Consider the following 26660-nt stretch of genomic DNA (forward strand, 5'->3'; position numbering starts at 1 on the left):
TTGGATGTGAGTTTTATTCACTCATCAATAATTTCAACTTTTTTTGATTAATCCTCAGTGGGCACTTTAAATGCATTTCCATTTCTTTTAAATTAAGTGTGATAATATAACTTAAGATGTGGTAATATGAATACTTTAAGAATTAATTTTCATTATTACACTAACATTAAAAGGCATGCTGGAATCTGTTCACTTATGTTTAAATAGGAGAATATTGGTAACGTATTACATTTAATGGGGGTCTCTTTTCACAATATGAAGATGCTATGGATTTGCTGAGAGTAAAATATGTTTATATTGCATGATATTTTTTAAAGCTAGATATAATATAAAAAAGACATCAGTCAATCCTCTCAAAATATTATAATATCCTCAAGATCACAAAAATAGCATGACATCGCAAAAAGAGAAGGCACTGTTTTTGATATTGGTGAACTGCATTTTTGTGAATATATAGAAGCAGCAAAATGCTTAGGTTAAGTTTTCAATACTATTCAAAGACAGGAATATATTACTGAGTTATGCTACAGAAACTTAATTGATGCACAACAAGCTGGAATAGATATAACATATTTTTATCATAAAAATTACCGCAAGTTCAAAATATTTTTTGATCACGTGAGGATTTCCATAACAAGTAAACTAAGGAAATGCCAAGTAATACTTTGAAATACTAGAAATGCACCCAAGCAATGTCATACAGAGCCAAGGAGAGTTTCAAGATTTAATAGTACAGCGGAAAAAATGTTGGAGCAGCAAACACTGAAGCCAGAATATTAGGTCATTTGTATATTCCATGCATTCTCTGCCGATGAAACACATGATTAACGTAGAGAATTAAAAGCCATCCTCGGCATTAAATGATGGAACTGTCAATAATGAAATAATTGTTACAATACGAGGATGAAGGAGTAATTTTGGTATTTGAGTGACTTACTCAAGTTAGAATTCTCTCAAGGACCCTCTGTGAATCCATGATGAGAAGATATTTTACTTTATATATCATTTTGAAAAAAATCATCCTCCTTTCCAGTAAATATGGTTCGTCACTATCAAAGCAGAAAATGATATATTTATACATGATCACATTTTTTTGTGATATGTGACACTTGATAAATTAATAACTAAAAAAAATTAACACGAATGTGCTCATTTGGTTTCTTATGCTACGTCTTTTATATTGTACTAGAGGTAATTTATATTTTGTGAGTAAATTCTGACTGAAGTCAGTTGACAGGTAATAAAGGATTAAAGGTACTGGTAGTTTATCATTAGTAACATTAGGTCGGATGAAACATTAGTATACATTTAATGGCTCATCAAATGTGGCCCTCAGCATGAATTTAAAAGTAACGCCCTAAAATTCAAGTGAGAAGCATGATAGGAGGACAAAGGCATGTAAACAGAATTTTATCAGGAGTTTTTAAGATTTGAACTCAAAAGAAGAATAATCAAAAGCTTAATGCCTTGGAATAATGATGAAATAAAATACTGAGTAGGTCAAAGAGTTTCTATAGGAACTCGCTCACAAAATATTGACAAAAATTAGAGCAAGGAACAAAATATTTTAGGAACAAGAGTAAATAAGTGAAATCTATTGGAAGTAGGGATATGAAGCATTTTACTCCACCCTTCAATCTCCTCCAATCGTATGCCACAAGGAAAATTAACTGTTTTTATAACCTACACTCTCTTTGGTGCTCCTGGGTTTACTGAAGCATACCACTAAATGTCTTACCTTCTCCTCTTGAGATTTCCTGGAGATTCTCACAGCAAAGCTTTTTCATAAGCTCATATAACCACCCTGCCATCCACATAAATTTCTTGTTTATCCACATACTCACCTTTATTCTTTACCACATTCCCAGATTCTTGTAGGGAATAAATTTTCAATGGTGTTCTACCAAATAATCTAATAGAGAAATCCAGAGATAATTGTACCATTAAAAACATCAACTCTATCTACAAAGTAGAACATCTCAAGATTGGACATATAAGGCTGGGGAAAAATTGTCTCCACCATGATATCCGTCTCCCAAAGGACATCTAGAATCACTCAGCCCCTCTGATTCCTCGTGTTCCCACTTCTCGAGTTCTGCTTTGTACATGCGTGCTTGTAAAACCTCACGAGTTCTGGGCCTCAACCCAACAAAAGCCACCTTTCCCTGCAAAAAACAGATGATTGCATTGTAGCTGCCTCTACATTTTCATGCAGAGATCTTTACACACTTTTAATCACACTACACAATTGTAAAATTAATATTTTTTGTAAAAAAATTAAAATCTTGATATTCACAGAATTAAATGTTTATTCATAACACACACTGTGAGCTAATGTGTCTGAAGATAGCAATATGAGCACTCAAGTAGGTATTCAAATATGCATAAGATTCATTGACCTTGCATACCCCTTTCTTGGCTTTTCCTGTATTTTTCTGTGGCAAAAATGTCATAAAAGACCAATAGAGAATATCTTTTCAAACAAATGATGGTTTTGACCAAACACAATACCTTGATTGGACATCCAAAGTCTGTAACAAAAACAAGGTCATCACTGGAAAAGGATACAGCTGTTGATCAAAACATACATTAAAAGCTAAACATACCTCAATGGGAAATTCAATGTGAAGTATCTGCTGAAGCTGAGCGGAAGTAAAGTTACACATCCACTGCTGAACTTCTTCCCACTCCAAGGTTACCATTTGGCGTAGCATCTTCTCCTCTGCAATTAAAGTCAGCATGAGATGTACATTTAATTGGTAAAAGGTCACCAAATTTTAGTTTACATGCCGAAAATTGGAAATTTGAAAAATGTAGGGAATGAGAAATTGAAAATTCCACAGACAATAATTATTATTAGGGATAATTATCCTGAAAGCTTATTTTAAGTTGCATTAAATCATACGATGACGGTTTCTTTTTCAACCTCTCTTGGGCCATAAAAAAAGATGAGAATATTTTAAAATTATTTTATTACTAAAAGTTATGTCCACTTATGATTACTTTTCGATATAATCACTTTGACAATTGAGGCATTCGTCGTACCTGTGGACAAAATTTACAATACCCTCTTCACAAAATGTTGCTGCCAATGGATTTAAATGAGTCCTGACATAGTCTTGAAGCTCCAAGTTGGTTTGGGAGAGCTGCCCTTCTAGCCACTTCTTCAGTTCAAGGAAAAGATAAGGGAATCCATTCCGCTCTAAGTCAGGACTTTGCGGCAGGTGATCAAAAATGTTCCATTGAAATGCTTAAGGAGCCATTGGGTTGCACCAGCACTCTGAGGATGGGCAATGTCATGAATCAGAAAAATTTCAGAAGTCAGCTTGCCTCTTCTTTTGATTTGAATGGCTCTCTACAAATGTCGTAACGTTTCACAATAAACAGGTGCATTAATCATTGTACCTGGCTGCATGAACTCAACAAGTAACACACCTTTTTGCTACAAAAACATGGGAGCCATATCCTTTCCATTGTTAAATGTTTGTTTGATTTTTTGGCTTGTTTGGTGAATTTGTGTACATCCATTGTTGTGATAAACACTGTTACGAGCATGTCATATTGAATTCACATCTCATCTCCAATCACAATTGATTTCAAAAAGTCTTCTCTTTCAGCAGCAATACGATCAAGGAACGTCACAGCTGAAGCCATTTGGTGAATTTTGTGGTTGCCAGGCAACATTTTTGTGATTCAGTGAGTACAAATTTTTGCAGCCTAAATGTTCAGTAATGATAGAATACAGATAAGATCTTGAAACTTCCAGAAATTCCATAGACAAAGCAACTATGATGAACCTATGGTTTTCCCTAACCACCTCGTTAACTCATTGAACAAGTCCATCGGTGGTGACAGACTTGTGTCCTAGACCCCCTTCATCATACACATCCGTTCAGCCATGTTTAAATTTTTGACATCATTCACGCACAACACTATCACTCAAAGTTTTCTCCATTAACTTGGCTCATTCTCCCATGAATTTCTGCAGCATTTTTCCCTTCTGCTTGCAGGAAACGAATAATGCTTTGCAATTTGCACTTTGCGGGAGAATCAATTGACGTGGCCATGTCCATGTGACTGCCCCTCAACACAGACTGAAGATTTGAGCTCGGCAGTGGCGTACGCTCGGCGTGTGGTACGGAAGATGCTTGATTGCCTACTAGGCACACCACCTGCCTGTCTCTTGAATAGCGTTTATGCTGTGCGATTTGAGGTTGAAAAAAAATTGCCCTCTTATAACTGAAATGATGCTTTGATAAAAAAATGCATAGATTTGCCAAAATTAATCTACTTTCCAGATAATATCTCAATAGATAGAACCTCAGTAAAACCCAAGGTAATTTGCTAAATATGGAGCAGGGTCAACAAAAGGTTTAAGTTCATGGCTATAATGTATGTTACAATAATGCAAAGTTCTATTGCTAATTTAAGGACATCTATACTAAATATGTCCTCACAGTTAAACCACAACTTCAAAATTCATGGGCTGAAATGAAATTAAATTGGAAAAGTCAGGGTCTGAAATAAATGAACTTAAAACAAATATATTCAGGCAACTTCCATATTTTTTCGGTGAAACCATGATACTGTTTCATCAATCCATTAAAATACTAAATTGACCTTCATAGATTGTAATTAATATTTAGTAATTTATTGTTAATTTTTCACTATTTACTAATTAATTTGGCGGTTTTTTCAGGAAGAAGCACTTGCTGCCATTAGTATTTAGCAAAAAATATGATTACGAATGCCTAACCAAGAGTGTGAAGTGATGAAGAGTGGACTTCCAACCACTCACTAAACCAACCCAATCAGCACAACTAATGTTTTGGAGAAGTTATTTCACCTGTATTTTTTTCCATTGGCTATTCCCATACAAGTCTTGAACTACTTCATGTTTGTCATCAACTACTTTCCCCTAATTACTTAATACTTATTCACTTATTTATTAAGACACCTGCAAGGGAGTACAAGCAAAACAGTACTTCTTAATTAATGCTATGAGGAAATGTATTCACATATAACCTAGAGTATAATATTTTGGGGTTCAGTTGCCATTTCTCTATCAAGCTTTAAAATGCAAAAGAAAGCCATCAGAATTATCACTGGGAAATCTAATAATTCACCATCCAGGTCTATATTCTAGAATTAAATTTGATAGAACTCCAATGCATTTATATTATATTTTTGATTCTGTATATAAAAAACAACATTGGCAACTATTCCCTTAACTCTGACTATCATCATCATTGCACCAGAGGAAGGCACAGCAACCATTATAGCAAGATTAGAACTGAAGCATTTAAATTAGGCCCCAAGGAAATGTACATCAGATCATTTAATAAATTACCCAAAAGTATAAAGGATACTAAGGGAACTACTGCATTCAAACATAAATTAAAAATATCTACTATGTAACATGCCCTACTCGGTTCATGAATATCGAAACGATATTCTTGATCTTTGAGTCCATACTTTTAGTTTATAGCAATGAACTTAGTCGAGTTTATATTAATACTCCATGATTTTTAATGGATATTTGGGTGCATATTACATTTACTGCGCATTTGTGTGTCTGTGCTATAATTAAGGTAATTATTAGTACCATATTTTGTACCTCCATTGAGCTTGTATGCATTTTACTCCTTTTTGACATGCTCATATAATGTACATACATCATCCACCTGATATCTTTGTAATTTGTTCTTTGTGGAAATAAAATGCATTACTATTATTATTCCCTGATTTAGGTGGAAAATTGTGTAAAAATAAGAATAAATTTTGAGATTTGATAATATAAAAGCTCTCATATAATGTTTTCCAAAATACCCTGCTGTATATTGAGTGTTTTTTAAGACCAAAAGTTTCATTGTTCCTACTGAGAATGATGTCAGGAGCTTAGTACCCAGGTCCTGACGATGCTCTCAGTAGGAAGAACAAAACATTGAGCCATAAAAAAATTCTTAATACAGAGCAGGATACGCTAATCAAATGATACACATAGATAAATCATTATTTGCTGAAAAAAACCTTCAATCAAAGATTACATCATAACACTCCTTCGCTCCATCTTCAATTAGTTTTTTCAGAACATGGACTTAAAGCACAAAAATATTTTTCTCGTGTTCCAACTTACCATCAGTCTTTGATGTTTCCTTCTTGTATTCTATTCTAAAACGAAAAGCTTCCAATATTGATGCAACTATGATTGTGAGAACAATCATTGTGACGAGATAAAAAATCATGAAATAAATTCGGCTCCACTGAGAATTAGATGCTGCCACATATCCTTCCATTATCACAAACCAATTATTGACTACTGTTAGTTCAAACAGGGTAACAGCGCTGCTTGTTAGGTCACCAAAATTATTCAAATGATAGTAGCCGAGGGCTGCTCCTACTCCTGTTGATGAATTTACACCAATCCCAGAGCCATCATCAGTTTCATAATAGCTGGCTACTGTTGAGTTCCTATAAAAGGAATAAATTAAGAAAATGTAATGCCATTAATGAAAAAATTCTCCTTCACAACACCCCGAGAAATCATTGGCTACTAACACTGATGATAATTATGATATTTAATACAAGATGGGACTTCTTTTTCAGAAGGACATGTAGGAAAACAAGTTGTCTGTCAGGCAATTCACCTTGGCTTATTTATTGATCATGATACTGGTGATAATACTCCCATTAAAAAATCATTTAAGTAAATAATATTTTGGAGAATGATTGAGGAGAATCTGCTGACCTTATGGAATCAAAATTTGCCAACAGTTGTCTCAGCAATAACAATGACTTTTGGAAGGCCTTACCTTTGCATATTTTACCCACGGATTATTTTTTGAACCCATGGTATTAGAAAAAACTGCGTCTTATAAGCCAACAAATATGGTAACTGAAATTGACCCAGTAAAACTATCAAGAAAATATCTATAATCCCATGGATGGATTGGATGCATTTGCTTGCTAGCCAATATAATGATACATTATTATGAAATACATAAGGAGATTTAGGAAGAAAATGCTACTGAATTTAACCCTGAAAACATCAAATATATTAAATACAGAGTTAATTTAGCAATATAGTTTGAAATTCCACAAGAAGTGCATATGAATGCTGGAACTCAGCCGAGTTAACTTATGCAAGACGAATCTATGGATTTTCATGTAATTTTTCAAAAGTTCACTATTTGTTCATTTATTCATATTGCCATGTGATTTTTCTGAATTTGAAGGGAAATGCAGAACATTGAGAACTTTAAAATAAGGTCTTGGCGTTATACTATTATTATGTACAATTATAAAAATATAGTTTTATCTTTACAATAATGAAAAAAAAATTTGCTCCTTCAAAGGCCTTTAAATTTCTAGGAAAACATTTTTCATCCAAGTCATCAAGAAAAAAAACAACAAGATTATGAACATGGTTAATCATTTCAACTGTGAAAGAATTCAATAAAAATTTATAATACTGTACAATCGAGTAGTCAAAATATATATCATTATTGACATCCAAATATTTATGCCAGGTGCTTTCTGAAGGCAATAACAAATGCAGGAAATAAAGTTAGTCTTGAGTTTACAATCAAGTAGGTAAAAAATGCAACAATTTTGAAGAGCACAAATCATGTCTTGACCAGGATTCGAACCCAGGTCCCTCAATGTCCAGTCAAGTGCCTTAGCCAGTTAAGCTACTGAGGCATCCCATTACTTTGAAATTTCACTCCGAAAGGTTCGAATACCAGACAAGGTGAATGATTTTTACACTTTGAAATTGTTGCATTGTAATGTGCATTAATGGATAACTACATTAAAAGTTATTGTCATGGCATCTCCCACAGTTTCTTTGAATTTGTCAAGCGGGTAAAGTTTTGTTTTCCATTAAATCCAGGATTTTCATAATTAGGTGAGAAACTATACTTTGTAAACATTTTCCTAAACCAGGGAATATAGAGAAGATTAGTACAATAACTGAAGAAATGGATTTTCTACTTTCCATTTTAATTTCAAGTACAATTATAACATACAAAAGTATTCATTTACTTCATGCTAACTGGAACCATTTCAGCATTCCCAACTCAGGTGAAAACTTAAGATGAAAAGAATAAATACTTTGTGTACCTTCACCTTGTTTCCTTTTAAAGTCATGGGACATAATGTGTTATATATTGCATTGGGGAGAAATGTTTAAGTACTTTATCTGAGCTAAGTTTTGTGAAAGTACATGCTTGGGAATGGGAGTTTCCAAGAATTAAAATTATTAAGGATGGGTTCATACAAAATTTTCCCAAACTTTATAGGGGTTTGTGGAAGTGTTACAGTCACTACATGAAAGTGTTGAAGTCATTGCTGCCATTATAATTACAACTAATGATTATCAGTTTCATTTTCCTACAAATTTTACTTCATTCAGAACTGGAAAAATTTCTCTCTCTCATTACATCATACTCTCATTGCTATTCAACGAGCCTTGGCCATTTTCACTCAATCAAATTAATTAGTGAACTGAAAATAATTTGAATAATCTTTTTAGTTCATAATATGAAGGATCATAGCTCTCCAAACTAAAAACAATTATAGAACACTCACTTGCAACAATTTGCCATGTTATATCCTGAGAAAAATTCCATGCCCACCACAGCAAAGGCATAGTAGAGAATAGCAAAAACCAGAGCAGCACAGCCCATGTGTGGTACCAGGAGGAGGAGTGTGCCAAAGACATCACGGTATCTCTTCTTGAGTCGGAACAGGCGTAGCATTCGGAGGGGGCGGAGGACAACAACTGCCGTTAGAGATGGGTCCACAGCTCTTGCCATCAGCCCAATGAGGCATGCCAAGGTCACGCTAAAGTCCCATGCATTCCAACCAGAGGCAAAATACTTTCTGACACCAAGCGCCATCACACGGATGACAGCCTCTACCGAGAATACTGATATGAGAGATGAATAAGCCTTCAATTATCATTCAACTAAGTTAAATTCATTGCCTACAAAACAATAGAAATTACCAAATACATATTTTTCAGTAAAATATTATCCTTATGACACCCCCATCGAATAAAGTTCCTCTCAATTCTAGAACCTCTGTTTTGAAAATAAATTTGAGTCCTGGAATTAACCTTACAAAGAAATACTCTTAAGAGGTTGCAATTTTTTTTTTTTAAAGCTTCCATCACATCACCACATGCTTCAATTACTCCCATTTTCCTAAAGGTGTATTGTTTACAGAGCTCAACCACTAATTGTAATTACATAATTTCCTAAAAAATCACACTAGACCATTTGACTTTGGAAAAAAATTACTGCATATATCACCTGGAATGGCTGGGTGAAGAAATAATTATAAATCACAGTCAACCAACATTTTGAAAATGATATCATCATCTGTACACATGCATTGATTACATTTTGGAAATTGAAAGAATGAAATAATCGTATTAACTTCCTAAAGTAAAAATATCATACCACAGCCAGAATTATAATAATCTGAAACTTTAAATGACTTTCAAGAACTTTACAATGTCAATAATACCCAAAAGATAAAAAAAATCACCTTGCAGGTTTAACCCTGGGATACTAAACCTGTTTCTATATCACAAAGGAACTAACATATTTTTAATTGCATTGGAATTTAAAAGGATACTTACATCCAATGAAAAACAGCGTATCCCAAGATGCACAGACTTCAACAGCTGACAACTGTAAGTTAACTGATGAAAGAGCAATCCTAGTCATCATGGCTATTCCATTTCCAGCAACTAGAATATCTGAAACAGATGTGATTTTATGGTAGTAAAAGACATTCTACTAACTACACAAAAAAGGTAACTCGATTAAGAAGAGAGCCATCAAAAACAGATGATACTTTCTACAAAGAATAACCTTTTGCCCATTTGCTACAATGAATCATACAGTAAAGTCCCTAAGTGATATAATGGAATAACATTATAAGTATATCAGAGGAGTAACATCTTTCACATAATCTTCAAAAGAGTGCATGCTGTGAAATACAGAAAATTACTGGAAGGAAGAACACAAAAAATGACATGAATATCATAGGATAAACACTCAAGACAACCTATTGTAAAAATGCAATACTCATAATGATAAAATTCAAACACCTGCTAGTTTTCACAGAGACATAAAAAAAGACGTAAATTTGAACTAAGGGTCATTTTCACTGTATTTTACACTTTCTCTCAATCTTACTCTCAAAAGTTCCAATTACTGATGGTAAAGAGAAGGAAGGATTGAGACAGAGTAGAATGATTCCAGAACCAGCGTTTGGAGGTTACATCTACATCTACATAATACCCCGCAAGCCGCCGCAAGGGCGTGTGGCGGGGGGTGTTAGGTCACCAACCGTAAAAAGGAAAAATACCACATGCAAAAAAAACAACACGGAAAATTACACCCACAGCAGCGCACACACTCATGCAAAAATCCCTTCATCCAATACTCATGCAAACACATATACCGCAAAACAACTAAAAAACTGCACCCCATGATGCAGCATGAAAGCCATCCTACAACACGGAAGCCAGGACACAACAAGCAAGAAATTGAAACATCACTACCACATGAAAATGCACCACGAAACAGTCTACCCCCAAAGAGTCTGTAAAAGGCAGGGAATGCGACCCAACGTTGCAGGTAGCAGGAATTTCCCCCCGTGGAGAGGGACGAGGGATTGAAAGGGAAACTTAAAAACAGATGAACAGAACATGAATGAGGTCATTTGGAAAGAATGGGTTATTATAGCAAAACACATAAGGTTAGTGGAAGAGCATGCATTTAAATACAACTAATTATTTTTTAGACGCTGAGGGTGGCAAGTGGAATTTTTGCTATCTATAACCCTGCAGTTGCTATCCCGTATTGTCCGTGGGAAGAAGGAGTCCTTGAGTCGGCTAGTTCTGGCATCTATTTCCCGAATTTTATATGCATGATCCAAGCGACTAATGTACGTAGGAGTACGAATAATTTGCGAGACCTCGGTGCTGAAACATGCGGATCTAAATTTATTTAATAATTTCAATCTTGCATTGAATCGTCTCTCAGCCAATGATTCCCACCCCAAATCCATGAGCATTTCGGTGACGCTTTGCGTTTTATCGTAGGAATTTTTTACAAAACGGGCTGCCCGGCGTTGAACCTTCTCAATTTCCCGAATGAGACCCTTTTCACTCGGATCCCACACGCTGCATGCGTATTCTAAATGAGGCCTTACAAGAGCGTGGTACCAACGTTCCTTGACCTTCGAGTCACTTTTGCCGACAATGCGTCTAATGAATCCCAATTTTTTATATGCTTGACCGCAGACTTTACGTATGTGAGTCCCCCAAGTTAAGTCTTTTGTGAATGTGACACCGAGGTATTTTACCGTATCAACTACTGCTAGGTCACCTCCAGCTAATTTGTAAGCAAATCCCGTTGATCTTTTAAAGAAATTTACCACTGAACATTTATTATAATTTAGAGTCAATCCCCAGTTAGAACACCATTTAGTAATGCAATCTAAATCCTGCTCTAGAATAAAACGATCCTCATCCCCAGATATCTCCCGATAGATCACCGTGTCATCCGCGAACATCCTAATTTTACTTTTCACTTCGCGGTTCAAATCGTTAACAAAAATCAAGAAAAGCAACGGCCCGATCACACTTCCCTGAGGTACCCCCGACATGACTCGAACGCTGTCGGAACTAGCGCCATCAAGGACTACCCTCTGTTCCCGCTCTGAAAGAAAATCTTTAACCCAACTTATGGCGCCCTTGTTTATACCCGCGACCTTTAATTTATGAATGAGTTTACCATGTGGGACCTTATCAAATGCCTTTTGAAAATCTAAGAAGATGGCATCCACTTGCCTACCTCTCTCACCCGATAAAAGTAAATCATGTGTAAATAATCCTAATTGGGTCTCGCAGGAGCGGGTTTTCCTGAATCCGTGTTGATTGTCACTTAAAAAGTTAATATTGTCAAGGTGTCCCATTATTGAACTGACAATTATGTGCTCTAAGATTTTGCAACAGATAGAAGTGAGAGATATAGGTCTGTAATTACTGGGATCCTCCCTGTCACCACCTTTAAAAATAGGCGTTATTTGCGCGGTTTTCCAAATCTTAGGTACTTTGCACTCTGTGAGGGATTTTTTAAATATAAACTCAAGGTACGGGGCAATGTTTGGAGCTAAATGTTTTATCACCCTAGCTGGTATATTTTCGGGACCCGGGGATTTGTTGGGTTTAATCTCGTTAAGCAATTTTAGAATTCCTTGTTGGTCCACTGTTATTTTTTCCATGGGTGGAGTATGTATTGTTTCTTGGAGATATGCGGTGGCAACATCATTCGAGAAAACGCTTTGGAAGAATGAATTTAAGATGTTAGCTTTACCCTGACTGTCTGTATGAATTATATTGCTACAATCCTTTAAGCAAGCCACGGTTTGTTTACTCCCATTTACTTCCCTAACATATGACCAGAAAGCTTTGGGGTCAGTGTCCAAGTGCTCGCAAAGTACTTTGCGTTTAAAGTCCAGTAAAGCGCTACGTAATTGTGTTTTGGTTTCAATTTTGGAGGATCTATATGTGTCCCATAATTGTTTATTCTCAGGGGATGATGTGTTCACGCCTGCCCTCTTTACCCTAGAGTGTAGCATTCTCTGCTTTTGAAGGGCTTTTCTAACGTCTTTATTGTACCACCTGGGGTCGCGATTTGCTTTAATGTATTTTATAGGTATGAAATCTACGATTCCTTTTTGCATGATATTGACAAATTCTGTCCAAGTTTCTTCCACGTTGACATGACTTAAGCGGGTTTTGAACTCGGGTAGTGAAGAGTTTAATTGATTGGCAAAAGATTCAAAGTCTGCTTTATGGTAATTATAAATTTTTCTTTTTGGTTTAACAATCATTTTTATTTCTATGTCCAAGTGGACATTAATTGCTTTATGGTCACTCAAGCCCTCATCAGTTGATACACTAATAATACGTTCAGGCGTGTTTGTAAGAAATAGATCCAATATGTTCTTTCCACGGGTGGGCATGCGTACTGCTTGATGGAGGGAGTTTCTTTGAACCAATTTTATCATGGAATTGCAAGATTCGCGATCGCGGGTCCCAGATTTAACGATATTGTTATTGTTGATATTTAACGAGGTTACATCAGTCCAACAATTAAAAGAAATGTTTAGAGTACCATAATTACTCCAAAAGGCCTCCTAACACAGGGAAGGCACCAGGAGGTTGTCTTAGAGGTAGATCTCCAGTGTTAGCAATTTTTAAACATGTTACCCGGTTATCCCTCAAGTTAGTGAAGAGACAGGGACAGGGTGAGCTGAATTGGGGCTGACTCTTAATCCCTCAATCATTCTCTCATTGCTGCATGATGGCATATGTGAGCATCATTCACTCTTGTAGTAGAGATAAAAATTCTGCATGCATACATTTGTGTATGCACAGTGAGAAAAAGAGGTTCTCTTCACTAGGAACATCAATCAGTAGGAGGGGTAAAGTCATGCAAATGGAGAAGTTGATAATGAGGTGCATATCACACATGGTAAAATGAAAATTTTCACTATTCACTAGTGAAAAAAATATAGTGCAAGTGGGCATTTTAATTGTAAAACGATTATAAGTCACTCGTGGCTTGTTGTCAGGTTTACCAGGGGCAGATCCACTTTATCAAAATTTACATAACAATCATACTCAGGATGGGAATAAAACCAGGGTTATCCGCTATCCACCCAACTAACCTGACCATCAAGCATGCACTGCCTTTGCCCATCGCAGCTGTAAGATTTTTAAATAATGCGGTACAATATTTCAGCAGTGCATTTATACTTACAGACAATGAGCTCAAAGTACTGCCATCTGACAATCTTCCTGGCAACTGAGCAAAGAAATTCACCAAATCTTCTGAAAACTGGACGATCGCTTGGATGGAAATGAAGATTTTCTTCACCGTCCTCCTTTGGAGCCTGCTCCCAAGACAACTGCAAGCACTCATACAAGTGACAGAAATCTTTCAGAGTGAGAAAATTATGGTCACTTTGTTCGGAAAGCAAAGCTTTGTACGTGAGCAGAATATCTTTTATGCCTGCAATGAACAAACAACAGCATGCTGTAACATATGACTGGGCATCACATTAATTTTCAATTTAGTTATTTCTGTAAAAATAGCAAATATTTGGTTGAGTGAAGACCTTTCCATAAACTGCACCATAGAAAATGTCCAAATTAAAAAAAATTGAGCATTGTAATACTTTTGATCATTTGTTTTTATTTCTTAAAAGCATTTTTTTTAAAACCATGTCATATTGCTTCACAATTTCTAAATTGCAGCATACATAATTTAAGGATCATAAAATAGTGATAATTCTGCCTGCAAACTGACCACATGCAGAGCAGGTAACACACAACAGGTTTACTTTGAAATCATTTTGGTCGTAGCTAGAGAAGTATGACACTCCGTCTGTCACATAAGAAAGGTGACTAGAATTATAAGCGTATTTCATAATTTTAACCAGTAAAGTGGGAGCATGAATAAAAACTGAATGTTTCATTTTAACCAATTAATGGACTAAGGCTGTTTGAGTACTTTTTGTGGATCACAATTAAGCCCAGGAAATTTCACCTACTTCTGAACCCAAATCCCTCAGAACAATTTTGGAATATTATTCTTACTCAGTCAGATTGTATTATAAACAACCAAACAAGGTACACACAAAAATTAACTTACTTTTCTTTGGAGCATAGAAATGCATAAGCCCACGAAAGTGCATAAATGGAAGAAGGCGGTTATGAGATGGATGTCTTGAAGTCAAAAGATGAAATGCATGTCTACAAGCTTTCCTCTTGTGTAGCCATAACTTCTTGAATTTATTCCTCTCAATGGATGTGAACGTGTCATACACCACTGCTAATAGCTTAAAAATAAATAAATTATTTACTAAAAATACAAAAATGGCAGAACATAAAAGCACACAAAGGTTGCAGAAATAATAAAATTTATTTTGTAAACAATACTAACCAGGTTCATCAAAAAGAAGACCATTAAGCAAATGTAGGAAATGAAAAACAAGCAAGACCATCGGGACTTTGCATAGGAAGGCATCATCACACTTGGAAAGCTGCAATAAAAATGCAGGATTCTTATTAATTCCTGTCTCACAAAAAGATCAGTTAAAACATTCCAACAATTCTGATTCTGACAACAATTTTATGACTGATTGCAAATCTCCTCCCCGACCACCTTATAATTTGATTAGTTTTCATGTTCTCCATAAAATTAAAAGGCTTTCATGGTCGAGTGAGGAGCACACAAAATAAAGTGAAATGCATAACTGGCTGACTACCTGAAACCAATGAAAAAGATTTAGTGCTTTATATAAAGCCAATGGAAACTTTTACCACCTCTAAATGCTTGGGCAGCTTGCACAATTCCAGGCACATTTGTGCATGGTAATTTTTTTACAACCATAATTCCCCTTTCAATGCATTTGCTAGGAGTTTTATAACCTTGAAACTAAAAATTTCTATGCATAATTTTCCATATTTACAATCCTTTAATAAAAAAAAAGTTGGTTGTGTATGATTGAAGGCAACAAATATGGTTCTCCTTTATGCAGCAGATATTGTAATATGCAACATCGGCAAGTTAAAGAAACAATATTTATTCAGCAATGCCATTTCAATCCCAGACATTGCATTGGCCAAAATCTGAGATGGTACCAAATATAAGATGACTGGGATTTGTACTGTCATTTTAGAAAAAGCCTTTGAAGTACAGGCAATGGAAGTATGAACTAAGTTTGCGATGAAGAAGTTAATGTTTTTTTACAGCAAAAATGTTGCATTTAATCACATAGGTATATTTTCTAGAAAAGTAACATATTTTAAAAAGCAATCAAGACATTGCAACTATGCAATTGCAGAGTATGTAAATATTTAAACAAATACCAAAGGGAAAGTTGGGATGACACTAGCCATTTATAAAAGAAAACAGCCTTACTCAACCTTACCATGGAGACCAAGACTCGGGATGTCAAGGTGAACATTCCAAAAAAAATAGTATTATTGCAATTTAGTCACTCTTCTGTAATCATGATGTAAATCTGAGAAGCCACAATTTTTCCATGAATTTTAATGTGAATCCCTATCATCCAATTTGTAGTGAAACAATTATTTTTGGGGCTACAGAATCAGTAGAGTGAGGATGCATGAAGTGATATTATTGATAGTGGCAAATCACTAGTAGGTAATAAGAGATACAGAATACACTCCCAATACAAAACAAACTCACTCAGGCTTCACTTATGGAACTTCATACTGAAGAATACGTGATTATAAGACAGTTCTACCAAGAAATTTTATTCCACATTCATGACCTAGGTTTCACAATTTTGTCATTATTACGTGGCTAGATACATTTTTTTCAACTGTACATAAAGCTATAGAAGGAATGATGATTAGGAAGCAAGGTGAGGGAGGTGGATTAATAGAGGTTGGAAATGAAGAAGAAGGAAGAGGGGTGGGGATAATACAACTCCAAGGATAATGCTATTGCTGATTTGCATAAAATATTTTCAGTTATTATGGAGGAATTAAGTTCAAGTGCAAATTCACACTGAATGAGTATTTGCATGACATACTCATGTCCTGTAGGTTACATTCTGGTATTATTCTTCTTATGGCTAAGGATAGAAAGTGATTTTCAGTCCCTTGCAAGCATAGGAATATAACACTACAGTCGTTTAAAATACCAATCACATCCGTAATCATGTTGACTTAGGAGGTAAATTGGCAGCACAAATATTCTCCACCAAATTAATAGGAATTATAATTGACAAACAATTTACATGGATGGAATACATTAGAACCCTGGGTAGTTGACCTAATTCCATTTGTTACCTTATAAAAGCTATTGAGACCTAAGTATCCATAGCTGTGTTGCTTTCAATTTATTATGGAGAATGTTACTTTAAAATTATATATGTATTCTTTTCCAGGGTAGGTTCACCCATTTACTATTCTTATATTCAAAAGAGGACCACATGACTATTTGCAAATGAGTGAATTCAAACATGCAGTCCATTTCTATTAAAAATTTTTAATTTACTACCACTGCCAACATGTACATCTTTGTATGTTCATTACAAGTTTTAAAAAATTGTCATCACCTATGTAAAACACTTCAGAAGTACCATAAGCCCAGGAATCGAACCCATGTACTACTGTCAATAGTCCAATTCTTTAAAAATAGTTCCTAAAATGACTTTCACAGACCAAATGTTCACACATTCTAAAAACTGCAAAGGGACTAAATCCCATGGGATTTTTGTTATTTTGGAAATTGAGTGATGAACTTGAGCAACTCCCTTTACTGCATTAACTGCACTTTTCAAAAACAAACTTGGGAAATTCTTACTGTTCTTCCTTTTCTGATCAAACCAGGAATTTTTGGAGGATTATAATTTTTAATATTTTGCTCTTATTAAACATCATTAATACTAAAATTTACATCAATGAATTTTATTATGTATTTTGTGTATACATGAAGCTTTCTGAATTTGTTTAATATTTGGTTCCATGAAAAGAGGAAACAGAATGACACACTTTTAAAGCCCAAGTTTCCATCATTTGGAATCCGACAATGATATTTTCTCCTTTATACATAATTAAATTACATTTATTATCCATTTTATGATACTTCTCCTCATTTGTTTAATGTTTCAGCTCCATGGCAGCAATTTGAAAACTATTAAAATAACTGCAGAAGCAACCAAGTTTTCAATATTCACTCTAAATTTTAAAAAAACAGAACCATATTAGCTCAAGGATATTCCAGATGACTAACACAGACAGTGTAAGCATTTTTCGACTCAGCAGCCTGCATGGTGAGAGCCAATTATTCTCCCTTCAGGAAGGAATACAAACTCATCCAATGTAGCATTTCATTAGCATACTGGATTGGAGGGGGAAATAGAAACATTTTTCTGCATTGTATTCTTTGAAACAACAAGATGGAAAACAAGCGAAAGAAAGTGTTGTTCGAGAAATGAAAAAATCCAATAAAAATTATTGCAGAGAGTTGATATCCCAGAAATCCTTCCATTTTGCATGAATGAAATCTGTTCTTTACATTTGATTCGTCAGTCTACATAGGAATAAAATACAACATAGTTGAGAAGTTTTAAAGTACTCAAATGTAGACCATGGCTAAACAAGGATAATGTACCATGGTTGAAAAGTCCAGCACTCAAAACAAAGACTGCAGCGAAACAAGAACCATGGCATACAAGGTAAACTAGTTTAAATCATCCTTAACAGTCATGATTTTTCTCTCACACTTCTTAAACATGCCTATACACATGCATATATGATAAGTAAGGTAGTCCAAAAACAGAATTAAACTTTAATATTCAAAGCATTAAATTATTGAAGCATAAATGATGATTAACTTACTTTGCTGCAGTAAGAAGGACATAGAGGTTCACGAAACTGTCAAGTAGTGTCTTGAAATAAGGATCTGTTTCAGTTCCACCAAAGAGATAGAAGCCTAAAAGTGAGTAAAGCATTAGGCAGAAGAAGACTAGGCCCAGCATGTCACAAACTGGAGGCATTGACTGCAAAATCTGTGAAAAAATGAAAAGGATATTAATATTTAAGTTGATAACATGAAGAGAATATCAATAATGTACTTCATAAGTATGTACCTGTATATCAGCAGAAGCACTGCCCCTTATAGCTCAATAAAATAAGGTACATACAAGTTATGTCCCGAAACTATCAGGCGATGCAATATTTTGAGAAAAATAGCATACCTAGAAAAACGAGGCCTTAGTCCCCTTGAGACCTCACACACTTATCTCAGTCTCTTTTCCACTTTTCAAAACAATCGGCCAAGTTCATCAGCTGCCTTGTCACATTCTCCTTTATCCCATCAACTAACTGTTTGGAAGACTGGGCTTTAGTTTTAGCGTCATATGGCCTGTAAACATAGACCCATGGCTCATCTCTTTGATGACCTTTTTTATAAAACCCAGGTCATTGTTTGCAACTTGAAGCAAGTCCCCTGTAGCTTCAGCATGAAATTCTAGACGTTGAAGGGTTAAAAGAGAATGAGACAAGGCAGCAGGTGAACATTCCAAAAAAGGACTCAACCGATTGTTCTGAACTAAACCATATTGGAGCTATATATTCAATCTTTAGAATCATAAAATATTTTATATTTCTGATGATCCAAATCACAATTGAGGCCTAGATACCACACAAAGATACAATGATGATAATACCAATAGCAAGGAGGATATTATTGTCGTCTTAAAATGGCAAATTAATAAAATTAGGTATCAAAGTGTTTTGGGCCAAAACGGTCAAAGTATTAGGGACATAAGGGGAAGGATTGTGTCAGACAAAGAAGCTTTCACATGGAGGAGGGAATTGATGGCAAGGATGTTGAGTGAGGATGTTAAGAAAAGGCTCGTTAAAACTTTGATATGGAGTGTAGCTATGTACGGCGAGGAAATATGGTTCTAGAAGAAGGATGATGCATGGAATGAAGTCTTTTGAAATATAAGTGTAGACAAGGATGGAGAAGGTGAAGTGTACAGAAAGGAAAACACAAATAAGGAAGTGCTAGGCATGGTGGGGCTTTGTTGAAAAAAATCCAAAGAAGGCAGGAAAGATAGATGCAGCGCATTTTGATTGGCAATGGAATGTTGAAGGATGTGATAGAGGGGAGATTGTCAGGCAAGCAAGTAAGGAGCAGGAATAGGATAGCAATGTTGGGTGGGATGAAAGAGATGGAAGGAAGTGCACAAAGATAAAGAGGGGCTTGTTGCTGAGTAGGATATTGTGTTGTGTTTTGTTGTGGAAGACATGAGAATTGTTGGGTAGCTTTTGTCCATCCAAAACCTAAATTCACCAGTAGATTACTTATAATAACAGTCCTGAAATCAAAGAGTAGAAACATTTCCATGATGGGGAGGGAGGAAAACTCAGGTAGAAATTTGCACTCAATCATGGGAGACAATATCTTAATATAAGTGTACGAAGACATCTTTGGGTTATCGTTCAGTACCTATATATATTTATCACAGATTTGTACATTATTAAACAAAATAATTCCTGAAAGAAATATCCATTTTTGGCACATGATGCACAAAATAATTTTTGATACACAGGTATATACATGCGTATTTTACTTGGTTCATCTCTGTTACTCTTAAAATCTTTGGGAAAAACTTAGAGGTCTTTCATTCACCAGAAATAGAGGTACAGTTTATGAGTGCTTCCAAAAACTACTTTCTGAATTAATCAAATTAAAGGGACTTAACAATATTTTTATATACTTTAAGACGAGGATATCTACGCATTCTTGAACAAACGATATTCTATGCAATTCTTCAACTTTTTTGGGTTTAACAATGGTATTTCTTCAACACCTTAAGTGACCAACAGTGATAGCAAGTTAAAACTCAACATTACAACATGTCAACAACTATTAACAGCAATTCAACTCCAAAGAACTATTAGAATTGCATTGCTGATGAGATTAGCTTCTTAGTCACTTCATGGGGAGAAGCGTCATGAGTCTTGAAGGGGCACAAAGAATTACTTAGAATGACAAAGATGAGATCATAAAACAATACCAAAAGATGAGATCATAAAACAATACCATGCTTGCTATGTACCATGTAACCTTGCAACCATTTTTCTTGCCACAGCAATGAAAAGGTTGGGTTGCATCTACTACCGGTAAAAGTTACTCAGGATAGATAAATTACCATTCTATATACTTCAGTCATTCAACAGTCAAAATAAATTCATTAAATGAGATTTTATATTGAAATTAAATTTAAAATACTTCGCCTTTCCACATAAACCACTTTTATTACTACCTAGGTTTCGTTATGGTATAACATCATCAGGTATATACCATAACGAAACCTAGGTAGTAATAAAAGTAGTTTATGTGGAAAGGCAAAGTATTTTAAATTTAATTTCAACATGAAGAATTTCCGCCAAGTGACGCCAGAAACTGTTTCATTTATCAAGTGCGCGAGATTTTATATACTGGTGATTTGAAAATCACAAAGGAAGAATAATACAGAGAAAAAGTTTCCAAAACACAAACACAACATAAAATGAATGTACTTGAACCATTATACATTGTCTTAGCTCTCAGATGACTTTTATGATGAAATTAGTCAACATGAGACATAGCTTTCCATATTTACATGTTTTGGTGGTTATAATAATATTTACAGGTTCCTTAATATATCACAGGAAAGCAGTTCTCTGCCCTATAACACTGGCCATACAGAAAATGACCATGGACTTTAAAGTCAGGGTATTATTCGGCTTTATTAATTAGTGAGAGTAATTTCATGAGTGCACAAAAAATAACCAACATTAGTGAAGCTGGTCAGAAGTTGCTGTTAAATGTCTAGGATTTCTGTTTCTCATTGATTGCCTTAAATATTTAATCTCTAAAATTTAGAAATTCTTTGGAGAAAAACTTTTCGATGAACAGCTGAAGATCATACCTGCCTTATGAAGCGGCGAATCCCACCAAGGTGGAAGTTATCAATGAGAAATATAGGTCGTAGAGATCTTGTCACACGAAAATGTGAAGACTGGCGAATCAAGACCACTATGGCTTCCACCACCATTATGGCCAATGTCGTACCCTGGGAATAAAGCAATGTCAATTTTTCAATATTAAAATATCAGCTTAGCTATCAAAAAAATTAAGAATAATCATCAATCAAACCACAACTTGAAACTCCCTTGGGTAGGATTCCGCCCAAATGAGAGTGCCTCATTCTATTATGGATTGCACAAATTGCAATGGGCCTCGTATTTTTATATTGAGCGAATATTAGATTTTAAACTCACCTTAATTAATGTCCTCTTGTGCATAAAAAAGACTCTCCAACCAAGCCACCGTATTTTCATTAACAGTTCAACACCAACAATAGTCAATGCAATCAGTTCAATTGACCCATGGACACCGACTGGTAACTAAAAAATATAATTGATAGAACAACACTTTGAAACATTAGGCTATGAGTTTTTTATCAATACATGATGGTCTGGCAATTAATACTATGCTTCTGGACACAGTTATCCCTAATAATACCTTCAATATTATTCCATATTGACAAATATACAGGTGTATTAATAATATTTCATTCCAATGTTATCACATTGTGAAATAATAAGCAGATGTCAATTTTTTTTACAGCAGGAAGCCAGCCCATTTACTCAGGGATCACTTTTTTCCACGTCCATGATTTTCCAATGGATTTGGCAATGCCTCAGGATGTTTCAAGTTAAATCTAAAACTATTAAGAGAAATATTTTTAGAAAATGGTATGTGCACCCACTACAACCATTCTTTTCCACAATAAAAATATTTAATAAAAGTATATCCAGTTTCACCAATGATGGCATCATCAAATCCATAGAAAAACTCGGAAGTAGCATGGATCCTTCACATTGAAAAACCATTTAGTAGCAGGAAAATGGGTGCCTCTTCACACATGTGCCAAACTTTGGGCAAAGATTCTTAATCCCTTCCAAGAATGTGTTTTTGCGGGAGTATCATTTTAAAGTAATTAATGCTAAGAAATAACTCGGATATCTAGATAAAATATATTCTACATATTAATTGATCCTTATCAACATAATTTTGTTTATTACAGTTATAAATGTAGATTTGTTTTGTTTCAGGAAGCCATGGATTAAAGTACATAACTCACAGTTTGGAGAAGATAGAGGCTTGCAGTGTGGTCAAGTTTCTTCATTAGAAAGGTTACAGTGCCCAGGAAATTCACAATGAAATCATTTCTGTTTATGGAAATGATAGCCCGTCACATGACAAAGTTGTGAGGAGGAAAAGGAATTTTTAAAATGGCCACATGTCCCTCACAGACGATTCATGAAGTGGGAGACTATCGCTCATGGACAACGCTGAGGAGCCATCTAAATGATCATGAATGAGACTGATCTTAATTATGACAGTGTGTGGAAAATTATTCAAGAAGGACCAAATGTCATTAACGAAAAGCCAAACAGAGTTGGGCAGAACTCAACTACAATGATTGATCATCTAATATCTAATCTTGAGTCTACTACTTTTCGGGCGATGCCATTTATGCAAGTTTTTTAGACCACCTTGCCCTTAATTAAAGTGTAAAACTTGCACTGCTTCCAAGGAAGATAAGGCCATGTTATACCAATTTACATCTGATACGTGTAAAAACTTAACAAACTGCCACTCAAAGAGTCACGGGATGATGTGTTTCAGATGACAGATACGTCTGAAATTCACTTTATTTACGAATATTTTTTAGAGTGCTTTAATGCTTGTATCACATGAACAGAAGGAAGGTAAAAAAATGATCAGGGAAAAACTACATGAACTTCCAGAAGATAATGGAAGTAGGCTCAAGTTCGTCACTTACATTATCAAAGCAAATTTTTTGATTGATGCTTACATGTTGCACATATAAAGAATTAACTCTGAATTCTAAAATGACAGCCTTTGAAAGGTCAAGACAAAGGTATGTGTATTACCCTCATGAAGAACTAAAAAAAAAAACCAAAACCTTAAGTCAATTGCTCACAGAATGACAGATGGACCTCTATTAATGCTTGGCTTATGATTTCAACAAATATTAATAGACATATAGAATATCATTACACACAACACTATGTTCTCAACCAAAAGACCAAAGTTCCAATATTCATTTCAATGGAGAATTTATTTAACAGTAGCTTTCCTAGTAAGAGTAGTAGATTTACGGGAGGTGCCTGACAGCTGGGGTCATTTGCACTATTAGGGATGGATGGTAAAAGAGGAATGGTGGAGAGAAACATTGGCATTGGTCTACTCTTATCGAAAGGTGCCAAGGGGTCCACAGTTTAACATCCCATCCAGCGGATGACCTAATCACTCTAAGTGCTTTCCACAAAGCAACTCACCTCGATACCACTGATAAAGATCTGCCATCTACAGGATTCGAACCTGGGCCCTTTGGGTGGGAAGCCAGTACTTGTAAACTAGCCACCACACCAATCCCATCCCCTAGTAAGCCTTCCTCAGGCTAATGTTGAGGTCAAAGGCTTTCAAGTAACTAAGTCATTTTGTTAATATTTTCTATAACCAAATAGTCCTTCTGAGGTCTTTAGAACCATTGATTCTTTAAATAACTCTTCTTTTATTGGACTGATGATATTCCTTTGAAATTCATCAAAGCTTCTTCTCAAGTTATTGCTCTTCCACTTATTCATATAATTAACCAATCTTTCTGCCATAGAAATTTTCTCTTGGCCTTATAGCAGGCCTGGGTTATTCTAATCCCATCTTCTGATTCAATTAATTATAGCCTGAGTTGTCGAGTTCTCCTAAGATTTTTGAAAAGCTAGTTAATACATGTTTAAACATTTATCTTCTGCAATTCAACATATTGAATGACTTCCAACATGGCTTTAAAACAGTAAGGTCAATGACTACTGCTATTTTCTGGCAACAATAGAATTCATCGTAACCATATAATTCGATATTCAAAAATCAAAAATTCCAAAACCTATCTTGATCAATAGAAAACTAGTAGAATATCAATAATAATAGTATGCTGATGCAAAAACATCATACATTATTTACATAAAAGGTATCAGGAAAAGTTTCGGAAAAATAGATTTATTTCAGATATTGCTACAATGCCTCAATATTCTTCCATGTACATCCCTTGAGCATTGACACACTTTTGCCAGTGGCTTTTCCACAACTTGTAGGCTCCCTGGTAGATGGATTCCAGAAGGTTCTTAAGGATATGCGTGCAAGCTTCTTCGGTGGCATTTAGTATTGTCCTTTGAGGGAAGATTTCACTTTTGGGAATAGGAAATAGTCTGCTTGGGCCAAGTCAGGGAAACGCCGCTAAGCAATTGCAGAAGGTACTCGCAAGAAGACACTGGGCTCTGCTCTTGGTCATCTATCAAGACCATCAGGACAAATTTAGCATAGATCTTTTGCAATGCCAAAATTTCAGAGATAATTGTGCGTTCTGTAATCTTATTAATGCCAATACAATCTGTGATCATGCACACCCTTAACCAACAGTCTGAATTAAGCACTTCACGTGCATGTCAGGAAAAAATTGTTACCAATACTTTACATACAAACCTTGTATGGAATTTGGAACTTCAGCCCTTTATGTTAAGCCTCAAGGGCTCAAAATGTGCACACTTGAAACAAAAGATGCCTGTTGAGTCACAATGCAGCTCAAATGAAAAAGCTGTACTGGTGGAGTATCATTAAAATAGTAAGGCTAAGGCAAAAAAAGCTACTTTTTGTGATGAGTTGACAAAAATAAACATATGAACCTATTAGGTTCAACATATATGCCGTAATCCTGTAAAACATACACATATGTTTTGCAGGATTAATAGTTAGCTAGTCTAAATTTTTAAAAACCAAATGAAACATTTGTATTAGAGAAGAAGACATCCATATTACTTCCATTTTTTTCACAAATGTCAAACAAGTATATAAAATGAAACTAAGAGTATTAAAATATTTTATGAATATAGATGGAAATAAAATACACCCGATATTTAATATGGGATACTGATGGGCAACAAATACAAAACACCTGTTATTAAATTTACTTTCCAAACTCATTACAAACTTACCCGAAATAAAGGAATTGCAGGAGGTTCAACAAATCCTAGGGCTAATAACACCAAAGAAGCGGTCAGATCCAAGCCGTAATACCATGGACTGTGCACGATTAAATATGCTGGTAGGGAATGTCTATCTTTTGGATGCGAATCGAACTTTTCATTGTTCTTCCCCTCCTGTCAAAAATGCACACAGTGAATTAATGAAACAATTAACGACATGGGGTAAATTTCAACTTTTGTATTCATTATCGGTTTAAATTTATTTTAAAGGCTACACAATAGATGCCAAACAGAAAAAAATGACTTTCAGGTCAGTTAGTTACCAAATTACTTGAAAATAGTGGATTAAAAAGTAAATTGACACACTATGACACGACACTCACTTCTAAATAAATAGCAGCCTCATGATAAATCATTCTCCATTCCGATGCATCGCTAGTTGCTCTGAGTTCATGTGTGGTGAGCATTTCCACACCATTTGAATCCAACCTATTTAGGGTGGATGATAATCTCCCCTCCTCATTCTGTACTCTTTGAATGGTTTCTAGAATGAAAGATTGACAACTAACGTTATTTCATTAAAATGTAATCTTATTTTATTTCATCAAGGAAGTAAAAACAAAAAAATCAACTTTACATTTATTAACACCAAATATTTATAAATATATTGATTCGAATTATAGTTCCAATCACTTCCTAATGAATTAGAAATAACATATACCGTAAACTTGAAAAACATGATAAAGGGATAACATTTCCCATTATTTAGTACGGCATCATAAATTGCGGCACTTAAACTGTGGAAACAAACTCTTACAATATCATAAATCACCATGACTTCAATTAGTAAAATGACAGTGTATTTACCATTTGAAAATCTAGAATAACCATCGGTTCCTTGCAAAGGTCGTTCAGAGGCTGCCATAAGCAAATTCCCTGAATGGGAAGTCAGAAATATGAATAT

At 35.0% G+C, this 26660-nt stretch overlaps 1 protein-coding gene across 1 annotated transcript; it reads right to left on the reverse strand.

Annotated features, from left to right (window-relative positions):
* LOC139693797 (two pore calcium channel protein 1-like) lies at window positions 1-26626 on the reverse strand. Its single transcript, XM_071592077.1, has 14 exons — window positions 26564-26626; window positions 26080-26240; window positions 25706-25870; window positions 21905-22030; window positions 21553-21696; window positions 18467-18636; window positions 15033-15132; window positions 14742-14928; window positions 13848-14099; window positions 9647-9766; window positions 8590-8929; window positions 6137-6471; window positions 2607-2722; window positions 1-2165 (listed from the first exon to the last, which is right to left on the reverse strand). Exons 1-14 carry the CDS (start codon window positions 26619-26621, stop codon window positions 1980-1982), a joined length of 2460 nt encoding a protein of 819 aa, XP_071448178.1. The 5' UTR covers window positions 26622-26626; the 3' UTR covers window positions 1-1979.
* Window positions 26627-26660: the final 34 nt, after the last annotated feature.

This window comes from Hetaerina americana, unplaced genomic scaffold (assembly GCF_022747635.1).
Source record: "Hetaerina americana unplaced genomic scaffold, ioHetAmer1.1.p SCAF_5, whole genome shotgun sequence".
NCBI lineage: Eukaryota > Metazoa > Arthropoda > Insecta > Odonata > Calopterygidae > Hetaerina > Hetaerina americana.

Bases quoted from the DNA above. Each gene is read 5' to 3' on its own strand.
- LOC139693797 (XM_071592077.1), bottom strand. From the start codon at position 26,621: ATGGCAGCCTCTGAACGACCTTTGCAAGGAACCGATGGTTATTCTAGA. The intron at 25,871-26,079 runs GTGAGTGTCGTG...CATTTTTGACAG, and splicing joins AGGCTGCTATTTATTTAGAA to GAGGGGAAGAACAATGAAAA. The intron at 21,697-21,904 runs GTGAGTTTAAAA...CTTTATTCCCAG, and splicing joins ACAAGAGGACATTAATTAAG to GGTACGACATTGGCCATAAT.